The sequence below is a fragment of the Lepisosteus oculatus genome, chromosome 6 (assembly GCF_040954835.1).
Source record: "Lepisosteus oculatus isolate fLepOcu1 chromosome 6, fLepOcu1.hap2, whole genome shotgun sequence".
Lineage (NCBI taxonomy): Eukaryota > Metazoa > Chordata > Actinopteri > Semionotiformes > Lepisosteidae > Lepisosteus > Lepisosteus oculatus.
In genome coordinates, this window is record NC_090701.1 from 43,994,295 (window position 1) to 44,016,960 (window position 22,666).

General features: G+C 46.8%; 1 protein-coding gene across 4 annotated transcripts; it reads left to right on the plus strand.

Moving 5' to 3' along the window:
• Positions 1–1,577: 1,577 nt before the first annotated feature.
• On the plus strand, positions 1,578–22,597 carry serping1 (serpin peptidase inhibitor, clade G (C1 inhibitor), member 1). Of its 4 annotated transcripts, none has more exons than XM_069191399.1 (16): positions 1,578–1,684; positions 2,506–2,558; positions 5,095–5,140; positions 7,918–8,322; positions 9,907–10,082; positions 10,748–10,818; positions 11,816–11,961; positions 13,224–13,342; positions 13,658–13,728; positions 16,046–16,191; positions 17,208–17,447; positions 18,119–18,262; positions 18,882–19,085; positions 20,229–20,371; positions 20,773–20,995; positions 22,248–22,597. In XM_069191399.1, exons 2-16 carry the CDS (start codon positions 2,508–2,510, stop codon positions 22,502–22,504), a joined length of 2,442 nt encoding a protein of 813 aa, XP_069047500.1. In that variant the 5' UTR covers positions 1,578–1,684; positions 2,506–2,507; the 3' UTR covers positions 22,505–22,597. The 4 variants fall into 4 exon arrangements, with proteins under 4 accessions (XP_069047500.1, XP_069047501.1, XP_069047502.1 ...); XM_069191400.1 differs by having other exon boundaries at positions 1,579–1,684; positions 9,964–10,082; XM_069191401.1 differs by lacking the exon at positions 7,918–8,322 and having other exon boundaries at positions 1,582–1,684.
• The last annotated feature ends 69 nt before the right edge of the window (positions 22,598–22,666 follow it).

Below are 22,666 nucleotides of genomic sequence, written 5' to 3' on the forward strand. Positions count from 1 at the left end.
CTAAGACTCATTTCAGATAGTTGTATATTTGTAGCATCAGTCTTGGTTTGGAAGAATTGCAGAAACTTAAGAGAGAGTAGAATAAAGAACAGAAATGTCAGGGGGTTAGTGATCTTGTTTATGATTTCCTAGTATTTTGCTAATTGTATCAGCAAATATATACTAGGAGGATCCGGCAGAAGCTTCGGCAGAGATTTGCAGGTGTTCGTTATATGTCTGACTGTGAACCACTAGGCTACATTTTTTGCTTAAGGCTTCCAGACACCATCCAGTTAGTTTCAAAGAGCCAAGTTCAGATAACACTGTACCGTGGAGAGGAGCACTTGAAGGAACCTGAGTGAGTTTTAACGGGGACGAGTTTATCTAAAGTATTGGTCAACGCAATGTTCAAATTAGTGACAAGGTCAGCTGTTGAAGATTACTTCTTGAACAAGTGGAGGGCTAAGGATTCAAGGAATCACGGTGGTTCACAGATTTCAGATTTCCAAAACAAACTGTGTGTTTACATATCACCGAAGAAAGAGGGGTACAGACATGAGGTTACACATCACTATGATCAGAAATGTGTTGTTCGAGGTCATGAATATTATTAATGTTTGAGACATTCTGGCCAGAAGCAGAGTCCAGGTCAAGGGTGTGACCACAGATGTTGGGAGGGGGGGCGTAGACCAGTTGAGTCAGATCAAAACAGTCTGAAGTGGATAAAAATTCAGAATCAACATGAATATAAAATCACCAAGCTTTAATATTGGACAGGTCATAGTAGTTAATGGAGGGATTTGGAAAAGGTAGATCTTGCCAGAGCAATCTCTTAGAGACCTTTGAATAAGCAACAGCAGTAGATGACACACACAAAATAAGGCATATTTAGATTTTCATAAGGCTTTTGATACAATTTCTCATAAATGATTAATTCTCAAATTGCACGTAGGCATTCAGGGAAACTCAAGTATTTGAGTTGAGACTGAGAATTCGTTTTTAAATAAAAAAATATTCTAATCCAAAGCTGAGATCTTTACTGTGAAGGAGTCCACAGCAAGAGATTGAACTACAACCAAGTCCCTGACCCCACTGCCCAAATACCGAATGGGCCATTATTTCTGATTGTTACTGTTTAACATTCCAGACTCACACCAACAGGCTGCAGGAACTTATTCTCTTTAGTCTGGAAAGAAGAAGACTATAAGGAGACGTGATACAAGTGTTCAGAATCCTCAAAGGCACAGCCAGCATCAATCCAGCAGACATCTTCAGTATCTACAGCATTTAAAACAAGAGACACCTCTTTACACAAAGGGTTGTGGGAGACTAGATGGTTCCTAGAAACAGTTGGACTCTTGTTTGTAACAATTTATTTTGTCATGTGGTTGGTGTTTAAAGACAATAGTATAGAATTTTATCAAACATCTGAGACAGTCTCTGCTTCTTCAGGGCACATTAGAGGAGGGGACTGTAAATATTAGCAGAAGCTACTTGTTTGTGTTTTGTGAGCGACAGTATTAATTATTACCTTGCTGGTTAACATTTTAACCCTCCCTTCCCTCTCCCTCTCTCACAATCATCTCTGTTAGACTTGAAGAGCTGTATCGACCAATCAGGATCGAGAGAGAGAAAGAGAGGGCATTTCTCACAGAAACACAGTCAGACAGTCTGAGAGTCAACACTGACGAGCACTGAGAGAGAGGTAAGTCTGAAAGGGAAAAAGGCTCAATGACCACAGCCTGGATATAGAAACTGGACATAGACAGACTTGACTGTCCAGAAAGGACAGACTCAGCAATGACAGCCTGAACTTCAAACTGGAGATAGGCAGGCCTGACTGTCCAGAGGGGTAGTCTCACTCTCTCACTCCAGCACAAGTGACCACAGCCTGGACATAGAAACTGGACACAGACAGACCTGACTGTCCAGAGAGGACAGGCTCAGTGACCACAGGCTGGACTAGAAACTGGGCGAAACAGGTAGACCTCACTGTCCAGAGAGGACAGACTGTGCTCCCACTACCAGCAAAAGAAAACAGAGGGAGAGATCTACTGCGTTGTGAGAAATACTCTCGGATTAGACAAATATTATTCCTGAAAAATAATAAATCGAATCCCAGAATTTCCGCATCTCCCAGCGACTTCCAAACATGCTGGTGGAGGAATCACAATAGAGCTGCAGCCCAGTATGTGATCTCCTGTCACAGGCTGAGGAACAGAGAGTGAGCCTGACTCTCAACAATGTTATCCTGTTTTTGTAATTGCGTAGATATGCCAGTGAAACTCTTGAGTGTGTTTGAGAGACAGACACAGGCTGAGTGTCAGGGACAGACAGAGGGGAAGATGGAGGGCGCTGGTTTCTTCGTTACACTAATACTGACTAATTATCCTAGACTCTTCTTTATTTCTCAAGCCTGTGTTTTAGCAGGATTTGTAAAAGTAATTGGTCTGGAGCCCAGGAGAGGTCGCTGTTCCTGTCTGCTCCTGCCTGTATTTCACTCTCTCCTTATTCCTCTGTCTTTAGACATGAGGACATTGTGGATCTTGAGCGTCTTCACACTTCTGCTGCTCGCCGAGGTAACAACTCGCTGTCATTGTATCACACTATTGCATTGTCACATTGTTACACTGCTGCATTGTCATAGTCTCCGAGTGTCTCATTGTCACATTGTTACCGTCGCCAGGTGTCAGACTGTCACAATTTCACATTCTCACACTGTAACAATGTCACATTGTCACACTGCTGCATTGTCAGTCACAGTCTCCCAGTGTCTCATTGTCACAGTTTCACATTGTCACACTGTAACAGTGTCACATTGTCACATTTTCTCATTCTCACATTGCTACAGTGTCACATTGTCACACTGCTGCATTGTCACAGTCTCCGAGTGTCTCATTGTCACATTGTTATAGTGTCACATTGTCACAGTTTCAAATTGTCACTGTAGTGTGCTCTCTGAAGGCACCAGTTCTGTAGGGTTTGGGCATCTACGGGAACAATTATTAAGTGTAGCCGTAAATCACAAAATGATTCTTTTGATGGCCTTAGAATCCAACAATGCGATATAACTCGAACAACGCACACACACAGGTACTAATACACGAGGATACATTTATTAATACATAGAATATGCATATAAACCTAACAGATCTTATCAAGAGGGTTATCAGAATACAAAAGGTATATATTCAGTCAGTTACGAAGTGTTACACATATCAAGAGGACATACGTTCAGTATATCATTCATTTAGACCGTTTCATAAAGTGAACTTGGTTACAACTTCTACATTAGATACTCAAAACAAGTACATAACTCTTAGGAATTAAATTGATATCAACTGGTTGGGATAACAATTGAATTCTCGAGCAGTAATGCAGTGAAGTTGAATACTCATCCAATCTCTGGGGATTCAGATCTCCTGCGGGCTCTCTAGCTCCATGCCAGGCTGTGCTGTGCTGCTTGCGACGGTGCGCTGCTGATGCTCACTGACCAGCTAGTTAGTGTTGGCTTTAACTAGCAAAGTTTGTGCACTGGAGAAAAGATGACTGTGGATCCCAGCAGGTCAGGAAAAGGACCGGTTCGTTCCTGATGAAGAGCTAGTTCTGAATAGTGATTCAGCTGTCCACAGTTCTGACCTGTTCACGAGGCCTGCTGCTGGTGCTAACCTCGGGTGGATCCTCTGGTTACTCTCTGGCAACCTCCGCTCTAGACTCTTAGAACAAAGGAAAGTTCTGGCACTCGGACACCCTGGCCGTTCCGTGGTGGTCCGGGCTGAGTCTCAGGATGGTCAGGAGGCGCGCTGCGAGAATGTCCTGCCCTTGGGAGCCTTCTGCTCCTGGGCCGTCCTGCCCTGGAATTCTTCAGAATTCTCTACGCTACATCACACTGTAACAGTGTGACATTGTCACATTTTCTCATTCTCACATTGTCACAGTTTCACATTGTCACACTATCATATTGTTTCCGTCTCCCAGTGTCACACTGTCACCCTATCCCATTGTCACAGTGTCACTCTGTCTCTGTCACACCCTCTACAGCTAGAGGGCGCTCCTGCTCTGTCCTGTTCTTAGTTTCCCTGTGCTGTTCTTGTTCTTCCGATGTGTCTTGCTGTCTGGGGCTTTATATTTCCGGGTCTCTCTATCCTCCTGGCTCAGCATTGTGACTGGTTGTCGAGAGGCTCGCCTCACCAGGTCGTCTCACGTCCGCTACCTGAGGGCTTACGTCTCGTTCCAACTCCACCCGATACCTTGAGCCCGGACTGAACCCCCATGTTTGCTCTGTTCCAGCTTCTACGCATATGGTCCTCCTGTCTCGCCGGTCTCTCTCCATGGCTAGCCCCTGACTTCCATGACAGTCTCCCTCTCTCATCTGCAGAAAAGCTGCACTCTTCCATGTATCTCACTCCCATCCTATGTCTGTCTCACTGTCTCTGTGGTTCTGTCTCACTCCAGCCACAGGTGTCCTCTGTGTGTCTGTCTCACTCCAGACTCAGGTGTCATCTAAGTGTCTCACTCCCAGTCCCAGGTGTCCTCTGTGTGTCTCACTCACAGCTCCAGGTATTCCGCATGTGTCAGTCAAAGTGGTGGAGGTGGTGCTTGAACACTTTAGGCTTTCAGACCTGCCTATCCCCTGCAGTGTTGTCACTGCTCTCCTGTCCCCAGAGAATTTAATCCACAATTATCCAATAGCAAAGCTTATTCGACTCTGGACAGGGACTCCAAGAGCTGCTACAAGAGTTTTCCCACCTGATCTGGTCAAGCCCCAGATGCTGAGGGGATGGGAGGTAATAGCAGTGATGGACCCCAATGTCCGAACCACCTCTCCAGTATGCTGGCGAGGGAGGTGAAGTGGAACTGAGGTTGTGAGCACTTGGCCACCCATGTCTCTTTGTGAAAGTAGAGTGTTTGGCTTAAACCCCACTCTAGACTGACCCTTGGAACTCTTGGGACTCTTGGAAGTTCAGGGGCACTAGGGATTCCTCAGCGGAGCACCTACTGCTTGAGAATGAGATTGTTTTGGGATAAACTGCAAAGGCCTTGCTATCATTTGTGCTTCTGGAAGATTATCTTGAAGATTATCGCCACACTGACGTTGTTTCTGTCTTCTCACAGGGCAAGGCAGGAGAGTCAGACAAGACCAGCCACCAGCACACGCACGGTGAGACAGGAGGCGTGAGTGGGGGCAGGGGGGCTGGACAGCAAGTCAGGATGACACACCGACACGTGTCCTGAAAGCTCTGGAGCTCAGATCTCTTCTCAGCCTTCTGCTGGTCGGGAGGGAGACAGTTCTGGCGCTCAAAGAGGAATTCTTGGCATTCTGTCCCTTTGTTTGGTCAAAAATGAAAATTCTAGCTGTTTTGGAGTGAAACACCTTGAGGGTCCTTCTGGAGGGTAGTTTTCAGGGAGATGTTGTTCAGATGCTTGCAGAGCTGGAAGTAAATTTGAAACCGAAACGAGGGGAGAGAGGGCTTGGCGCCGTCATGACTCACAGTGATTACACACCACCAGCCCTGCACACTGTTACAGCTGATGCATGATGGGTAACAGAGAAAATGGCAGTCCTGCAAAAGCAGCAGGGCCCCCACACAGCCACAAGAGCCCCAGCAAACACGAACCCAGGATTCCCAGTCTTGGGATCCCTCTGGAGCTAAAAGATTTCCCCACACGTGCTCCAGCTGGGCCAGGGTGTCTTCTTCAAGCTGCCCCCAGGAAACTCTTTTGGGGTGACCATTGTACTGTGCCCTGTCTGCTGCCTGAGCTCTTCAGCTCACGGCTCATGGAAACTAGAGGTTGAGAGTTTGAATCTAACTGGCTGTATATCAAGGTTTATAAACAAATGGGACACTTAAATTAGCTGTCTCCCCACATATTACAAAAATAGCCCCAAATTCCTACAACAGGGCTGGTGATTTCACCTAGTCTTCCTGAAGCACCCCCAGCTTTGTTTTGCTGTTTAATATTATTGAATCAGATGCAGGTCAGCCAGCAGCACCAGTGTGTGGAAGTTAATGAGTGACCCATCAAAACCAGCGCTGATCAATACTCCCACACAGGGTTGTTTGTTGAGTGCCAAAGTGCAGAAGGAAGCTGCAGACATGTTCTTGTTACTTTGTGCAGGCTCGCGTGTGAATTAGCACTATTCTCTGCACAGACACGTGCATCACACTGACACACTCTTCACACTGACACACTCATCACACTTACACACTCATCACAGACACACTCATTACAGTGACAGACTCATCACACAGACACACTAATCACACTGACACACTCATCACACTGACACACTCATCACAGACACACTCATCACAGACACACTCATTACAGTGACGACTCATCACACAGACACACTAATCACACTGACACACTCATCACAGACACACTCATTACAGTGACAGACTCATCACACAGACACACTAATCACACTGACACACTCATCACACTGACACATTCATCACACTGACATACTCATCACACTGACACACTCTTCACACTGACACACTCATCACACTGACACACTCATCACACTTACACACTCATCACAGACACACTCATTACAGTGACAGACTCATCACACAGACACACTCATCACACTGACACACTCATCACAGACACACTCATCACAGACACACTCATTACAGTGACAGACTCATCACACAGACACACTAATCACACTGACACACTCATCACACTGACACACTCATCACAGACACACTCATCACTGACACACTCATTACAGTGACAGACTCATCACACAGACACACTAATCACACTGACACACTCATCACACTGACACACATCACAGACACACTCATCACACTGACACACTGACAAATAGAGACAGGACTGGGAGGAGACAGGAATGTGAGGAGACAGGAGAGTGAGGAGACAGGAGAGTGAGGAGACAGGAGTGGGAGGGGGTTTGCTCTCTATTCTATTGCCCAGGTACAGAGGTACGAAGCTGTTCCATCACTCTGGTCCTCTTCCTTTCTCTTACTATAATAGCTGTTAACGACAGGGCCTGGTCTATAATCACATTGCAAATCTGATCGGCATGATCTTGAATGAGCTGCTCCGAGCCCCGCAGGTACTGCAACAGTGAAGTCAGTTCACCAAGGAGTTCACACCTGTGAGTCCAGTGGCCCAGAGCTCCAGCTGGACTTGCTTATTTTACATGTCAGCCGTGTTGCAGCAGGGTTATCTCTGGCCAAGCCGTAAAGACTTGAGGAACCAGACACAACCCTCTGCCTGTAGGCTGCAGTCAGCTGACCCACACACCTCTCGTCCTGCCGATCGCAGGTGGAGACCGGTGGCATGTGCTCTTCTCCTGCCCTCAGCAGATGGCACTCTTCCCAGAATGCCCAAGCCATCTTCTCCAGTGTGGAGATCACAGGCATTGTCCTGTAGGAGGCACTGTTCTTCCAGTGAGACTGAAGTCCTGACAGGTTGCTCATTAAAATCTTATCCTAAAATTAGGGGTGATGGCCCTGGTGTCCTGTCAGAACCCCCTCAGGGCTCACTGTAATCACCCACAATCCCCCTGATGCAGCAGTTTCTCTCTGCTGCCCTGATCTGTGAGCAGTGGGGCTGCTGTGTGTCACTTCACTGGGTGAAGTCCAGTACTCCAGATCACCCATAACCCCCCTGGTGCAGCAGTTTCTCTCTGCTGCCCTGATCTGTGTGCAGTGGGGCTGATCTGTGTGGCAGAAGTAGGTCTGTACTGTGTGTGGAGATCTTTAGGATCCTTCATGGTGAAAGGTTCTACTATTATTGTAATTATTGCCATCAATGATATCTTTTTGAGTTTTAATACAGATTCACAGATGCCAGTAGAAACAGAAATGGCATACTGAGTAATTAAGGACAGGTTGATTAAAAAAGATCTGTTGAAGCTCAGGTGAATACTGACTTACTGTATTCTCTGAACTATAGGGAAAAGTGCGCCTCCTGCTGTCTGTCAGCTGACACTGACAGGAGACCAGCGCTGTCTTCCAGGAGCTGTGATGGGTGAAGGTGTGATCACTCAGGTCCCGAGTCTGGTCCATGGGACTGAGGGGCAGTCGGTCACTCTGAACTGTACTGTCCGTAATACAAATGTTGGAGCAGTGAGGTGGAGCAGAGACACAGGCAGAGGCAGACAGCCCTTCTTCAATACAGGAGGTGGGGCCAGTGACCCCCGCGTGTCCTTTATATTAAAGAACCATCTAACAGACAGGTCCATCAGAATAGACAACCTGACCCTGGGGGACTCTGGGGTCTATTACTGTGACAAGTACAGACCAGGTCCCTCCAGTGAGATCGCAGTCCCAGGACCAGGAATGAATCTGACAGTGACAGGTGAGTGTCTTCAATCTCACTCCACTCTCTCCAGGATCAGAGCTCTCCCAGGGGCAAGAACAGATAACCTCAATAACCAGAGCTGCTCCAGCATTCCCCCAGGCCTGATCCTGAGAGGTGAAGATACTGTACTGTCCATCACACAAGAGAAAATACTTGCAACAGTATAGATACTGACTTTTCTAAACATTGCTTTTCATCTTCTTAGACATGCCTACAGTACATAAGAGTTGTGTGTCTATCAGTGACTGAGTATGTCAGTGAGTCTCTGTCATAACGTCATTGTAGTACATTTCCTTCAGATTAAAGAGACTCAGTTCCTTCTGCCTGTCAGTGTAGGACACTCCCTTAAGACTAAAGACACTCAGTTTCTTCAGTCTGTTAGCGTGGGACATTCCCTTCAGACTGAAGAGATTCAGTTCCTTCAGCCTCCAGTGTAGGACATTTTCTTCAGACTGAAGAGATTCAGTTCCTTCAGTCTGTCAGTGTAGGACATTCCTTTAAGACTAAAGCAATCAAACAGTTAAAACTGTTCATAGCTTCCTAGAGCATTGTGCAGTTTTATCAAAACATCTAGTGAATTCTGTGTTTATAAATATATGTCCTAGCATTGTGTTTGCCCTTTTTATTACTTCCCCACTGTGTAGAAGGTGTAACTGATGCCTGAAAACACCTCAATATTTCCCATTTTGTATGTAGCATGTAATGTTATACAGCATCTGCGGGTCACTTGAAGATCCCAAATGCAGGGCAGAGCAGGCACAAACAGGCAGTGTAATGAATAGAGTCCAGAGTCGTAGTAAAGAACAAGGTGCATAGCCTGGTAGACACAGAGACACACCAGATCACAGTTCAAAGAGACAAGAGGGTCGAGATTCCAGGGAGAAACACAAGAACTAGGGCATGAAGATTAGGCTCTGAACAAAACTCCACAACAGAGACCAGAGCACTGACAAGGAAAAACCTTAACAGTCTACTCTTCATGAGACAGGCGTGGTTATAACGTGAATGCAGGTGGAACAGAGTTTCTGCCTGAGCTGATAGTTACGGCAACGGGCTGACAGGTGAATAGCAAATTTGCTGGTTGCCTTGGTAATGCTTGTTTTACAGCTGTCTAGCTGGGGCGAGTATGACATGCAATTTACATTTAAACAACCTTAATAAAAAAACCTGCTCTTGTCCACATTAAACAGCATCTGTCAGATGTTTGTCCAGTGATGAATTTTATTGAAATGCTTCTGAATTTCAGGTGCTGCTTCAACAGTGTTTGCTGATCCTGCTTTTTTGGAATCGTCCGCAAAGTTCACTAACTGTAATAGAATTTAAAGTACAGTGAACCTAGTACAGACCCCTGTGGTACTCCACTAATCACATCATAGATATAAGTAAGAAGAAGAGAGGTCCCAGTACAGACCCTTGTGGTACCCCAAATTGAATTTTGACCTCAGTTTGAGCTTTTGACTGTAGTCTGTACGCTCCATTTAATATTAAGCAATTCTGAATCCAAACACAAGAATCATTTTCTTAGTTGGCTGGAGTTCTAAAATGCTGGAGATCTTTTCTGTGGTCTTCTTGATACGACAGACGCAGCTGAATCACTGGAAAGCCCTTACACCAAACGTTTTGTGCCTACTACTGCAGCCTCAAAAACAAAGACCACCCTGCCTCTCCAGTTCAAGATGAAGCTACCTTTTCTCAAAGTACTCGATGTTGAGAAGTTCCACATCTCCCACACCTTCAGGGATAGAGTTACTGAACAGGTGAGAGTGTGAGATTCTAGATTTCCCTATATACGAATCAAGAGCTTTGATATCATAAAACAGGAGTCCTAGTACAGACCTCTGTGGTCTGCCATTCAGTGGAGGAGTCAAAGGGATAGCAGGGCTCATAGCTGGAGAGCAGAGTTCCAAAGTGAATGTTCAACTAATCACAATTACTTTTGGAAAGTAATCCAAAACGTAGCAAAGTTCATAGCCAGGAAGTAACAGAAAGACACTGCATGGGACAATCCGAGAGACAAAGCTGAAACAAGCAAAACAAAGTCCAGAACCAGGAGATATCTTCAAGTGAAATCCAAAAAGAGATATACAAGGACTCTTCAAGGTCGAGGTCAAAAAGCCAGGGGAGCAAACACAAGCAGTGCCGAGTCTTGAGACAGTAATTTCTGTGAGAGTGTGTGAGAGTGTGCAAGAGTGTGACATGAGTTCTGCTCTCACACTGTACTAAATGAGGTAGGTGGTCATTAACAGCCATTTTCCTGCCAGATTGCCTTGTCATGGAAATGGGTTGAATGTGAGTGTGGTTCAGGTTACACTGATAGCGTAGTTCCTCGAAAGCATCTTCCTGCAATCTGGTGTCTGGGTGACAGTACCCAAAGCCCGAAAGAGAGGAAGTAAACTCCAGACCATCTCTGATTCTCTTGCAGGTGGAGAAGGCGTACAAGAAGAAATATGACTCTAAATTCCATCGTTCCAAAGTGACAGAGACAAAACTCGAGTAAGAGCTGGGCTGTGCCTTCGAGGCCATTTTAATAAACTTGTACCGATCCCTAGTCTCGCATTTGAGGGACAATAACACCCCCGAAACCCATAGTGCAGAGCTCAGCACAGCTCTAACACACTGAGTTACATAGCTCAGTGTTTGGTACAACTCCAACACATGGATGAGATGTAAAACCGAGGTCCTGACTCTCTGTGGTCATTAAAAATCCCAGGACATTTCTCAAAAACATGTAGGGGTGTGATCCCTGGTGTCCCTGGTCTTTACCACTCATGGCCTCATAATAATCCCCAACTCTGAACAGGCTTCATCACTCTGTTCTCCTCTCCACTGAGAGCTGGTGTGTGGGTGAGTGTTCTGGCGCACTATGGCTGCTGTCGCATCATCCAGGTGGGGCTGCACACTGGTGGTGGTGGAGGGGAGTCCCCATTACCTGTAAAAAGCTTGGAGTGGAGTGTCCAGGAAAGTATTATATAAACATAAGGATTATTTATTATGACACAATGACTGTTTTGTATAACAGTCATTGTTCGGTATAGTGTTCAGTACAGCTCTAACACACTGAGTTACACAGTACAGTGCTCAGTATATCTCCAAGACTCTGAGTGAATGGACAGTGTAGTGTTCTGTCACACTTTAACACAATGAGTTATTGGTCAGTACAGTGTTCTATACTTCTAACGCACTGCGTGACACATTGCAGTGCGCAGTACTGCTGCAAAACCATTGAGTCAATGGTTGTTATCTGTTCAATACAGCTCTAACACACTGAATCTTTGGTCACTAAAGTGTTCATCACTGCTCTAACACACTAAGTCATTGGTTGTACAGTGTTCAGTACACCTCTAGTTGTTGTGTATAGTGTTTGGTATTGTGAGCTCTAGGTAAGAAGACTGGGTTGACAGTTCATTACCATACTGAGTGCAGAGTGACAGGCTGTGATTCCTTCTGTCTCTCTGTCTCTTCTCTCCTTGTTTTTCCTCTGTGTGTCTAGTGAGGAATTCATCGTTGTCAACATGGAGCTCGTGTTTCATCAGAGTCCTGCTCCTGGTTTGGACGATTTTGTCGAAACCCTGAAGAAGGCGCTGCTGGACTTCACAGTTCTGTTACCAATAGACCTGAACTCCATCACTGTCCCAGGTAAGAGCAGGTCTGGAATCATGTTAGCTCTTCCAGATACAGAGAGTGTGTGGGGATCAGAGAGCTGCCCCAGATACAGTAAGAGTGTCCAGGAGTCTGAGAGCTCTCCCAGATACAGAGAGAATGAAGATCGGAGAGCTGTCCCAGATACAGAGAGTGTGTAGGGATCAGAGAGTTGTCCCAGATACAGAGACAGTGCCCAGGAGTCTGAGAGCTCTCTCAAATACATAGGGACTGTTGTGGAATCAGAGAGATCTTCCAGATACAGGAAGAGGTGGGGATCAGAGAGCTCTCCCAAATACATAGTAATTCCCCACAAATAGAGGATCATAGGAGGTGTCTTGGAATTCAGGAGGTGTCCTGGAGGGGAAGAAAGATTGTGTGTGACTGGGGGTGATTTCCTACATACTGTACAAATTTTGCAGTGCCAGTCCTGCCTCTGATGCCCAGTCTCTGCTGAGGGTACTGTGGGCTCACAGTCTGAGAATATTTCAGTGCCAGTCCTGTCTCTGATGCCCAGTCTGTGTTGAGGGTAATGTGGGCTCACAGTCTGAGAATATTGCAGTGCCAGTCCTGCCTCTGATGCCCAGTCTGTGTTGAGGGTACTGTGGGCTCACAGTCTGAGAATATTTCAGTGCCAGTCCTGCCTCTGATGTCCAGTCTGTGTTGAGGGTACTGTGGGCTCACAGCCTGAGAATATTGCAGTGCCAGTCCTGCCTCTGATGCCCAGTCTGTGTTGAGGGTACTGTGGGCTCACAGTCTGAGAAGAAGTATGCTGTCAGTGATCACTCATATCTATCACCTGATGGAACACAGTCTGCAGCGTAGTTCTCTTTTCTTCTTCTAAAATCATTTATTTTTGTAATAATATGTCTTTGACTGATTTTACTCTTTTTCCATAACAAAATCATGCATGTGTTCCTGGGTCTAAAGGGAGCAGTTTATCAGTGTGGCCCTATTGAGGCTGGTTTCATTGGCTTTATTGTACTTTAACGAGTTGATTATTATGACATCTCCTGCCTTCTTTGCATTTTTTTAAACCACTGCTGCTCTGTTGTGACTGATCTCTCCAGAACACTGTTTTCTTCAGTTAGCTGTTACAAGTGGAATGCCATTCGCATAATACATACCATCTGTATATTACACTTTTCTCTTGGTTTTGATTGTTGATATTGCCATTGAAGTTTGATTCTTGGATTGATACTTGAACCGGTCATTGATCTTCAGTCTGGGCTTCGATAACGCTGTCTTCTACATTGCAGGCATATTACCAGGGACCACCCTGTCTCTCCAGTTCAACATGAATCTAAGTACAAACAAAGGTCTTGATGATGTGGGGTCCAAGGTCTCCGAGACCTTTAAGGCTGGACTTACTGAGCAGGTGAGAGTGTGTGAAGATTGACCTATATTAGAATCTAGAGTATTGACATAATAACAGCATAGAGAGTAGTGGACCTCATACCAGATTCCTGCAGAACCTCACTAAATTCATCATTGATATTCTAAGGAAGAGCAGTGGTCCTATTAGAGATTCATGTGGTACTTCCCTCATTACATCTTTGAGTTGTTAGACAACTGTCAGGATCGGCTAGCCAAGAGACAACAGTCACTGCTAGTTCCTGTACCTGTAGGACAGGGTGCTCAGACAAGAGCCAGAGATGGTGTCATCTCCAGAGCATCTCCAATTCTCTTGCAGGTGAACAATGTGTACAAGGAAAAATATCTCACCACATTCCTTCAATCTGAAGTGGAGAAGATAGAAGTCGGGTAGGTGCTGGGCTGTGCCTTTGAGGCTGGTTTAGGGATGTAACTGGACCCATGTGTAATCCCATGTCTCCCTTGTGGGAGGTGAGAACACCCATGAGATCGTTATTCCCAATGATCCTGGTGGAGCTCCTGAGGCTCCTCCTGTGTCCCAGTCAGGAGCAGCACAGGACGATCAACAGCTGGAATCATGTCTATTCTGTCTGAATCTGTCTATAAGGAACCAGCATCTGATACAGACACTGATCACACATCTCTGATACAGACACTGATCACACATCTCTGATACAGACACTGACCACACATCTCTGATACAGACACTGATCACACATCTCTAATACAGACGCTGATCACACATCTCTAATACAGACGCTGATCACACATCTCTGATACAGACACTGATCACACATCTCTAATACAGACGCTGATCACACATCTCTGATACAGACGCTGATCACACATCTCTAATACAGACGCTGATCACACATCTCTGATACAGACGCTGATCACACATCTCTAATACAGACGCTGATCACACATCTCTGATACAGACGCTGATCACACATCTCTAATACAGACGCTGATCACACATCTCTGATACAGACGCTGATCACACATCTCTGATACAGACACTGATCACACATCTCTGATACAGACACTGATCACACATCTCTGATACAGACGCTGATCACACATCTCTGATACAAACACTGATCACACATCTCTGATACAGACACTGATCACACATCTCTGATACAGACGCTGATCACACATCTCTGATACAAACACTGATCACACATCTCTGATACAGACACTGATCACACATCTCTGATACAGACGCTGATCACACATCTCTGATACAAACACTGATCACACATCTCTGATACAGACACTGATCACACATCTCTGATACAGACGCTGATCACACATCTCTGATACAAACACTGATCACACATCTCTGATACAAACACTGATCACACATCTCTGATACAGACACTGATCTCACATCTCTGATACAGACACTGATCACACATCTCTGATACAGACACTGATCTCACATCTCTGATACAGACACTGATCACACATCTCTGATACAGACACTGATCACACATCTCTGATACAAACACTGATCACACATCTCTGATACAGACACTGATCTCACATCTCTGATACAGACACTGATCACACATCTCTGATACAGACACTGATCTCACATCTCTGATACAGACACTGATCACACATCTCTGATACAGACACTGATCTCACATCTCTGATACAGACACTGATCACACATCTCTGATACAGACACTGATCACACATCTCTGATACAAACACTGATCACACATCTCTGATATAGACACTGATCACACATCTCTGATACAGACACTGATCACACATCTCTGATACAGACACTGACCACACATCTCTGATACAGACACTGATCACACATCTCTGATACAGACACTGATCACACATCTCTGATACAGACACTGATCACACATCTCTGATACAGACACTGATCACACATCTCTGATACAGACGCTGATCACACATCTCTGATACAGACACTGATCACACATCTCTGATACAGACGCTGATCACACATCTCTGATACAGACACTGATCACACATCTCTGATACAGACACTGACCACACATCTCTGATACAGACACTGATCACACATCTCTGATACAGACGCTGACCACACATCTCTGATACAGACACTGATCACACATCTCTGATACAGACGCTGATCACACATCTCTGATACAGATGCTGATCACACATCTCTGATACAGACGCTGACCACACATCTCTGATACAGACACTGACCACACATCTCTGATACAGACGCTCACCACACATCTGATACAGACACTGACCACACATCTCTGATACAGACGCTCACCACACATCTGATACAGACACTGACCAGTGTGTTCTAGCACACTGAAATAACACAATGCTCAGTAGTGCTCTAACCATTGAGATACACAGTGTCATGTTCATTACGGCTCTAACACAATGAGATACACAGTGCTGTGTTCAGTACAGCTATGACACAATGAAGTACGCAGCACGGTGCTCAGTGCAGCCCTAATTTACTGAGTTACACAGTGCAGTGCTCATTAACACACTAAATAATTGGTCAGTGCGGTGTTCAGTACATCTCTACGTTTATAGTGTTCAGTATTGTGAACTCCATGTAAGTAGATCATGTTGACAGTTCATTACCATACTGAGTGCAGAGTGACAGGCTGTGATTCCTTCTGTCTGTCTCTCTGTCTCTTCTCTCCTTGTTTTTCCTCTGTGTGTCTAGTGAGGAATTCATCGTTGTCAACATGGAGCTCGTGTTTCATCAGAGTTCTGCTCCTGGTTCGGATGATTTAATCAAAACACTGGAGAAGGCGCTGCTGGACTTCACGATTCTGTTACCAATAGACCTGAACTCTATCACTGTCCCAGGTAAGGAAGTCTGCTCTCCATATACATGTAGCACTTCGAAGTCATCATTTATTCACAGAGCTGGTCTGGAATACAAGGACGGAGGTCACATGGTTCAACTGTGACCAATCAGGCTCTGTCTAAATAAGTAGAAAAGACATAAAGATCTATTTTGTGCTTTTAAGTAGCAATGTGATCATGTCTGATAAGCGTGTGCTGTATTCAGATGTTCCTGAATTGCCTATCAGGTTGTGGTTTATTGCTCTTGTGCGATGAGGCACAAGAGTGTCTTTTATCCTTGGCTGGGAGTACGAGTGATGCTGTTGTCTTAATTGTGTCACAGGTTGCTGATTCACTGAAATTCAAATTCAGTGGCAGATTAGAACAGAAGTACAGCTGGGTTAAACAAACCAACTCACCAAGCATCACAACACGTACAGAAACCCTCCAGCAAACAGACACAACCCTGCATTACCCTGGCAAACTGCACTCAGAACACAACCCTGCCAAACACGTAATCATCCCCATAAAGTACTGCACTGCTTGGGCATTTTGCTCCTACCAAGATGGCAGAATTGTCAGCTACAAAATGGAGGCTCTCGGCAATCAGTAGAGCAGGGAGCAGCCGTGTGCCCTTCCCCAGTCTGTATAAGCAGACTGCCGAGCAGGTGAGGGAGGTTAGAGAGTGAATGGTAACTCCAGAAGTGACAGTGATTCTGACAGTGACAGTGACAAGTGTCAGGGACAAATGACAGTGACTGTAAGCAATCACCACACCACTACTGTTTGATGTTAGAGGACTGTCCTGTCCTCTGAACTTTGAACTCTGAACTTTGAGCTGTTGAAATGTTATGTGATGATCTTTACCGTGTGAACTGTTCAGCCCCTGCTCTCAGATTAGCACTACATGTACCACAAGGTGAATCACTCCTATAACTCGCATCCTTCTCTGATGTGGAAGGCAGCTGAGAAGTACAGTACGTGCAGATTCTCAGACAAGTGCAAATTCATGCTTTTATCTCTCTAAACTGATGCAGCAACCCCAACGCCCCCAGCAACACCAGCTCCAACAACTCCGCCATCGCATTGCCATGGCCACAGCAAGCCCTGGCCGCTGTGCACGGAGGGTCCCTCCGCCTCAGGCAGGGGGATTCTGGGAGAATCGCTGACGGAGTTCGCCCTGCACTTCTACAAGGAGGCCCGGCGAATCGAAGACAAGGGGAACATGCTGATATCGCCAGTGAGCGTCGCTGAGCTGCTGACACTCCTCCTGCTGGGTGAGAGGGCCTGCTGTGTTCCAGCGATATTATTAAGCACGGACACTGCAGTGTTCCCACGAGATCCGGCAAACAGGAAGTTGTAACACTTACTTCCTTTGCTACTACTTTTACCAAATCTTTACCAAGAAGTTTGTTTTCTTAATTCAAACGTTTGAGTAGACAAAACATTCTCTTAATCTTCCAGTCATGAAACCGGTGGGTTCAGTTTGGGATTAAGTGACACAATAAAGCTGTGTTGGACTGAGGCAGCAGGAGTGTGGGACCCTGGTCTGCAGGATTATACATTTTTTTGTCTCTGTGCCATTTTCAGTATGAAAGTAGCTCTTCTGTCTGTCCTGAGTCTCCCCTGTCTCTCCCTGTAAACCACCTTTCTAAACCCCTCTAATATCAGTAACGGCTAGTATCTAACAAGACAGTAAGAATGGATACAGCTGAGAGGAGGCCATGAGATAACCACCTATCTCATTTGAGATCAATTGAGAAGATCGATCCCAGGATCTCATCCCGCTGTGTCTTGAACCAAATCAGGGTGCCGGCTTCAACAGTGCGACTGGGCATCTTCTTCCACACCCTCACCACTTTTTTATGTAAAGCTGTGCCTCCTGTCCGGAGATCTAAAGGCACTGTTTCCAAACAGTGAGAAGCATCTGTCTCTCTCCACCTGCCAGGTGCCCGGGGGGACACTCAGACTACGCTGGAGAATGTGTTGTCTCTCCCCCAGAACTTCACCTGTGTCCACGAGGAGGTGCTGAGCCTGACCAAGCACCTGAGGGGCAGCGTGGAGATGGCCTCCCGGATCTACTATAAGCCTGGTACACAGGGCCTGATTCCCGTCGCTCTGTGTGAGAGGAACAGTGCCGGGCTCACTGACCACAGCTTGCTGGGGTCACAGATATCATCATATACAAAATGTTATAGCTCTGGTAGTGCTGCAGGTGCTACTAGTGCCATTATAGCAGCTCTGTTACAAGTCAGAGGAGAGCATTCTGGCTGTCCGGGCCAATGGGTTCACAGATATCATCACACCTCAGGCATCAGCTGAATGACCTGCTAGGTTCCCAGATATCATCACACCTCAGGCATCGGCTAAATGACCTGCTGGGTTTGCAGATATCATCACACCTCGGGCATCGGCTAAATGACCTGCAGGGTTTGCAGATATCACCACACCTCAGGCATCAGCTGAGTGACCTGTTGGGTTCATAGATATCATCACACCTCAGGCATCGGCTGCATGACCTGTTGGGTTCATAGATATCATCACACCTCAGGCATCGGCTGAATGACCTGTTGGGTTTATAGATATCACCACACCTCAGGCATCAGCTGAGTGACCTGCTGGGTTTGCAGATATCATCACACCTCGGGCATCGGCCAAATGACCTGGGTCTTCACCTAATGGCCTGTTGTTCTTTCTGCTTCTACCTCCAGGGCTGAAACTGACAGACTTCTTTGGTGACCAATCGCAGCAATTCTACGGGGCAAAGCCTCAGCAGTTGACCAATAACGGCACCACCAACCTGCAGATGATCAATGATTGGGTGGCCCAGAAAACCCACAATCAGATCAAGCATCTGGTTGACTCAGTCCCGCAGAACACCGAGTTCATGCTGCTGAATGCCATCTACTACATTGGTACTGTTCTCTACTGCTACATGAGGGGACTGTTTTTCTGAATGTATCCCCTCACTTTAAACCCTTTAGAAACCTCTGAGATGAGACATCTGCAGCTGATTCAAGTTAATCAGGGATGAAGTGGGTTTTGCTAACCTTGATGACTTAAATTAGGTGTTTTCTGGGCTTTCTGTAGATGGTATTCTTTGATGCCTGCCTGGGTGGTAATAAGGTTAATTAATGAATTAATCTATACATGTATATTATTCGAGAGGTTAAATCAAAACAGTGACAGAGTAGCATGCACAAGTGTCAACACATATGGAGATCTGACCTGCCTCCTGGTCCAGTGACCCCTTAGGATGACTTAGAATGACAAGCAGCCCTTCAGTCTCAGAATCCAGCACAAGTCCTGTGATCTCCCCTTGCAGTCCATTCATCTCACAGGCAGAGAAAGTCTGTCAGGGCAAAGAAACAGGAACATGGTGACGTGGCAGATACACTCCTCTGAACCCTCTCGGGGAGGTGCCGGGACTGCTACTCCTGCAGCTACACTACAGTGTGGTTCAGGATCTGCGGAACTTAGACGTCGACCTTGTCTACGAGTTTTGGGATCCAAGTGCAGAGCTTGGCTAGAGTCAAGCGTGTCTCTGGATCAGAATGGTGGGCTTGGCTAGATGCAGGCAGAGAGAGGGTCTCTTGGGATCAGAGTGTGGGCTTGGCTAGACGCAGGCGGAGAGGGAGTCTCTCGGGATCAGAGTGCGGGCTTGGCTAGATGCAGGCAGAGAGCGGGTCTTTCGGGATCAGAGTGTGGGCTTGGCTAGACGCAGGCGGAGAGGGAGTCTCTCGGGATCAGAGTGTGGGCTTGGCTAGACGCAGGCGGAGAGGGAGTCTCTCGGGATCAGAGTGTGGGCTTGGCTAGACGCAGGCGGAGAGGGAGTCTCTCGGGATCAGAGTGTGGGCTTGGCTAGACGCAGGCGGAGAGGGAGTCTCTCGGGATCAGAGTGTGGGCTTGGACTAGACGCAGGCGGAGAGGGAGTCTCTCGGGATCAGAGTGTGGGCTTGGCTAGATGCAGGTGAGTCTCTGTGAGTCTCAGGATCAGATTGGAGGGTTTGGTTAGACACAGGTAGAGAGAGAGTATGAGTGACTTTCTGTGTCCACAGGGAAGTGGAAGATACGGTTCAATGAAAATGAGACAGACGAGGAGGATTTCACCACGCTGGAGGGAAAGCATGTCAGAGTCCCAGTCATGAAGAGCAAGAACTACAGGCTGGCCATCCAATACAGCGCAGAGCTGAAGGCCAAGGTACTGGGATTGGGGACTGAGACAAAAGGTTGACAGCCTTTACACACATGGTGGTTAGAGAATGGAACAAGCTGCCCAGCCGTGTGATTGAAGCTGGTGCTTTGGCTTCCTGCAAGAGACATTTGAAGGAGATCTTGAGATCGATCTAACTGCCAAACAGGCCAGATAGGCTGAACGGCCTCCTCTCATTTGAGATGATTGCCATGATCTGATTTGCCGAAGCTGGGCTGAAGTTCTCAGAGTCTGGGAGCAAAAGAGAAAAGAGAGGGTGAGAGATAAATCCATCCTGCTCGCTCTGCTCCCTGCCCTCTCTAAGCCAGGTGAAATTGAATTGCTTTTCCGGGTGTGGTGGGGACGATGTCCACCGTTCCAATATGCCTCGAACTTCTGTCTTCTCTCAGGTGGCCAGGTTCCTCCTGTCTGGAGATGTGAGCCTCTATGTGTTCCTGCCTCCGGTCTTGTCCACCTCGGCTCTGAAGGAGGTGGAGGACAGGCTGAACCTGGAGACTCTGACGAAGCTGGTGAAGACCATGGAGAGAATGGAGCCCCAGGAGGCCACAGTGGCCTTGCCTCGCCTCAAACTGGACTCCAGAACTGATCTGCTTCATCTGATGGAGAGTCTGGGTGAGATAGGGTCCTCTAACACTGCACTAGTGACTGGAGTGTCCAGTCAGTGTGTCCAAACTGTATTAACCCCTCTCTCTCAGTGCAGTGTTAATGTACTGGAGTGTCCAGTCAGTGTGTCTGGACTGTATTAACCCCTCTCTCTCAGTGCAGTGTTAATGTACTGGAGTGTCCAGTCAGTGTGTCTGTACTGTATTGACCCCTCTCTCTCAGTGCAGTGTTAATGTACTGGAGTGTCCAGTCAGTGTGTCTGTACTGTATTAACCCCTCTCTCTCAGTGCAGTGTTAATGTACTGGAGTGTCCAGTCGGTGTGTCTGTACTGTATTAACCCCTCTCTCTCAGTGCAGTGTTAATGTACTGGAGTGTCCAGTCGGTGTGTCTGGACTGTATTAACCCCTCTCTCTCAGCGCAGTGTTAATGTACTGGAGTGTCCAATCAGTGTGTCTGGACTGTATTACCCCTCTCTCTCAGTGCAGTGTTAATGTACTGGAGTGTCCAGTCAGTGTGTCTGTACTGTATTAACCCCTCTCTCTCAGTGCAGTGTTAATGTACTGGAGTGTCCAGTCAGTGTGTCTGGACTGTATTAACCCCTCTCTCTCAGTGCAGTGTTAATGTACTGTAGTGTCCAGTCAGTGTGTCTGTACTGTATTAACCCCTCTCTCTCAGTGCAGTGTTAATGTACTGTAGTGTCCAGTCAGTGTGTCTGGACTGTATTAACCCCTCTCTCTCAGTGCAGTGTTAATGTACTGGAGTGTCCAGTCAGTGTGTCTGTACTGTATTAACCCCTCTCTCAGTGCAGTGTTAATGTACTGGAGTGTCCAGTCAGTGTGTCTGGACTGTATTAACCCCTCTCTCTCAGTGCAGCGTTAATGTACTGGAGTGTCCAGTCAGTGTGTCTGTACTGTATTAACCCCTCTCTCTCAGTGCAGTGTTAATGTACTGGAGTGTCCAGTCAGTGTCTGGACTGTATTAACCCCTCTCTCTCAGTGCAGTGTTAATGTCCTGTAGTGTCCAGTCAGTGTGTCTGGACTGTATTAACCCCTCTCTCTCAGTGCAGTGTTAATGTCCTGTAGTGTCCAGTCAGTGTGTCTGGACTGTATTAACCCCTCTCTCTCAGTGCAGTGTTAATGTACTGGAGTGTCCAGTCAGTGTGTCTGGACTGTATTAACCCCTCTCTCTCAGCGCAGTGTTAATGTACTGTGGTGTCCAGTGTGTCTGTACTGTATAATGCTGTATTAATCTCTCTCTCAGGTCTAAGGGTGCTCTTCGATAGTCCAAACCTCTGTGGTCTTGTGGAAGAAGATATCCTGGCCCTCTCGGATGCCCGTCACCAAGCCCGCATCTCCCTGAACGAGGTTGGAGTCGAGGCGGCTGGCGCCTCGTCCGTCTCCCTCGCTCGCTCCTTCTCCTCCTTCTCCGCCCTGCACCCCTTCATCACCCTGCTGTGGAGCGACCAAGCCAGGGCCCCCCTCTTCATCGGCCGCGTGGCGGACCCCAGCCAGAGCTGAGGGGCGCAGGAGGGAGCGGGGGGAGGAGGTTCAGGCAGGGAGGTGGGAGTGGGAGACAGCAGCTGCATAATAAACCGATATTGAGATCTGCCACCCTGGGGGACTGAGTGTTGTTTTTCAGCAGAATAATGACAGAAGCAAAAAAATCTTCTCTGTCCTGTG

What these genes read in the sequence shown, in the direction of transcription:
- serping1 (XM_069191399.1), top strand. Translation starts at nt 2,508, where the DNA reads ATGAGGACATTGTGGATCTTGAGCGTCTTCACACTTCTGCTGCTCGCC. An exon ending in CAGCCACCAGCACACGCACG is followed by an intron (nt 5,141 to 7,917) that starts GTGAGACAGGAG and finishes TCTGAACTATAG; the next exon opens with GGAAAAGTGCGCCTCCTGCT. An exon ending in TCATCTGATGGAGAGTCTGG is followed by an intron (nt 20,996 to 22,247) that starts GTGAGATAGGGT and finishes TCTCTCTCTCAG; the next exon opens with GTCTAAGGGTGCTCTTCGAT.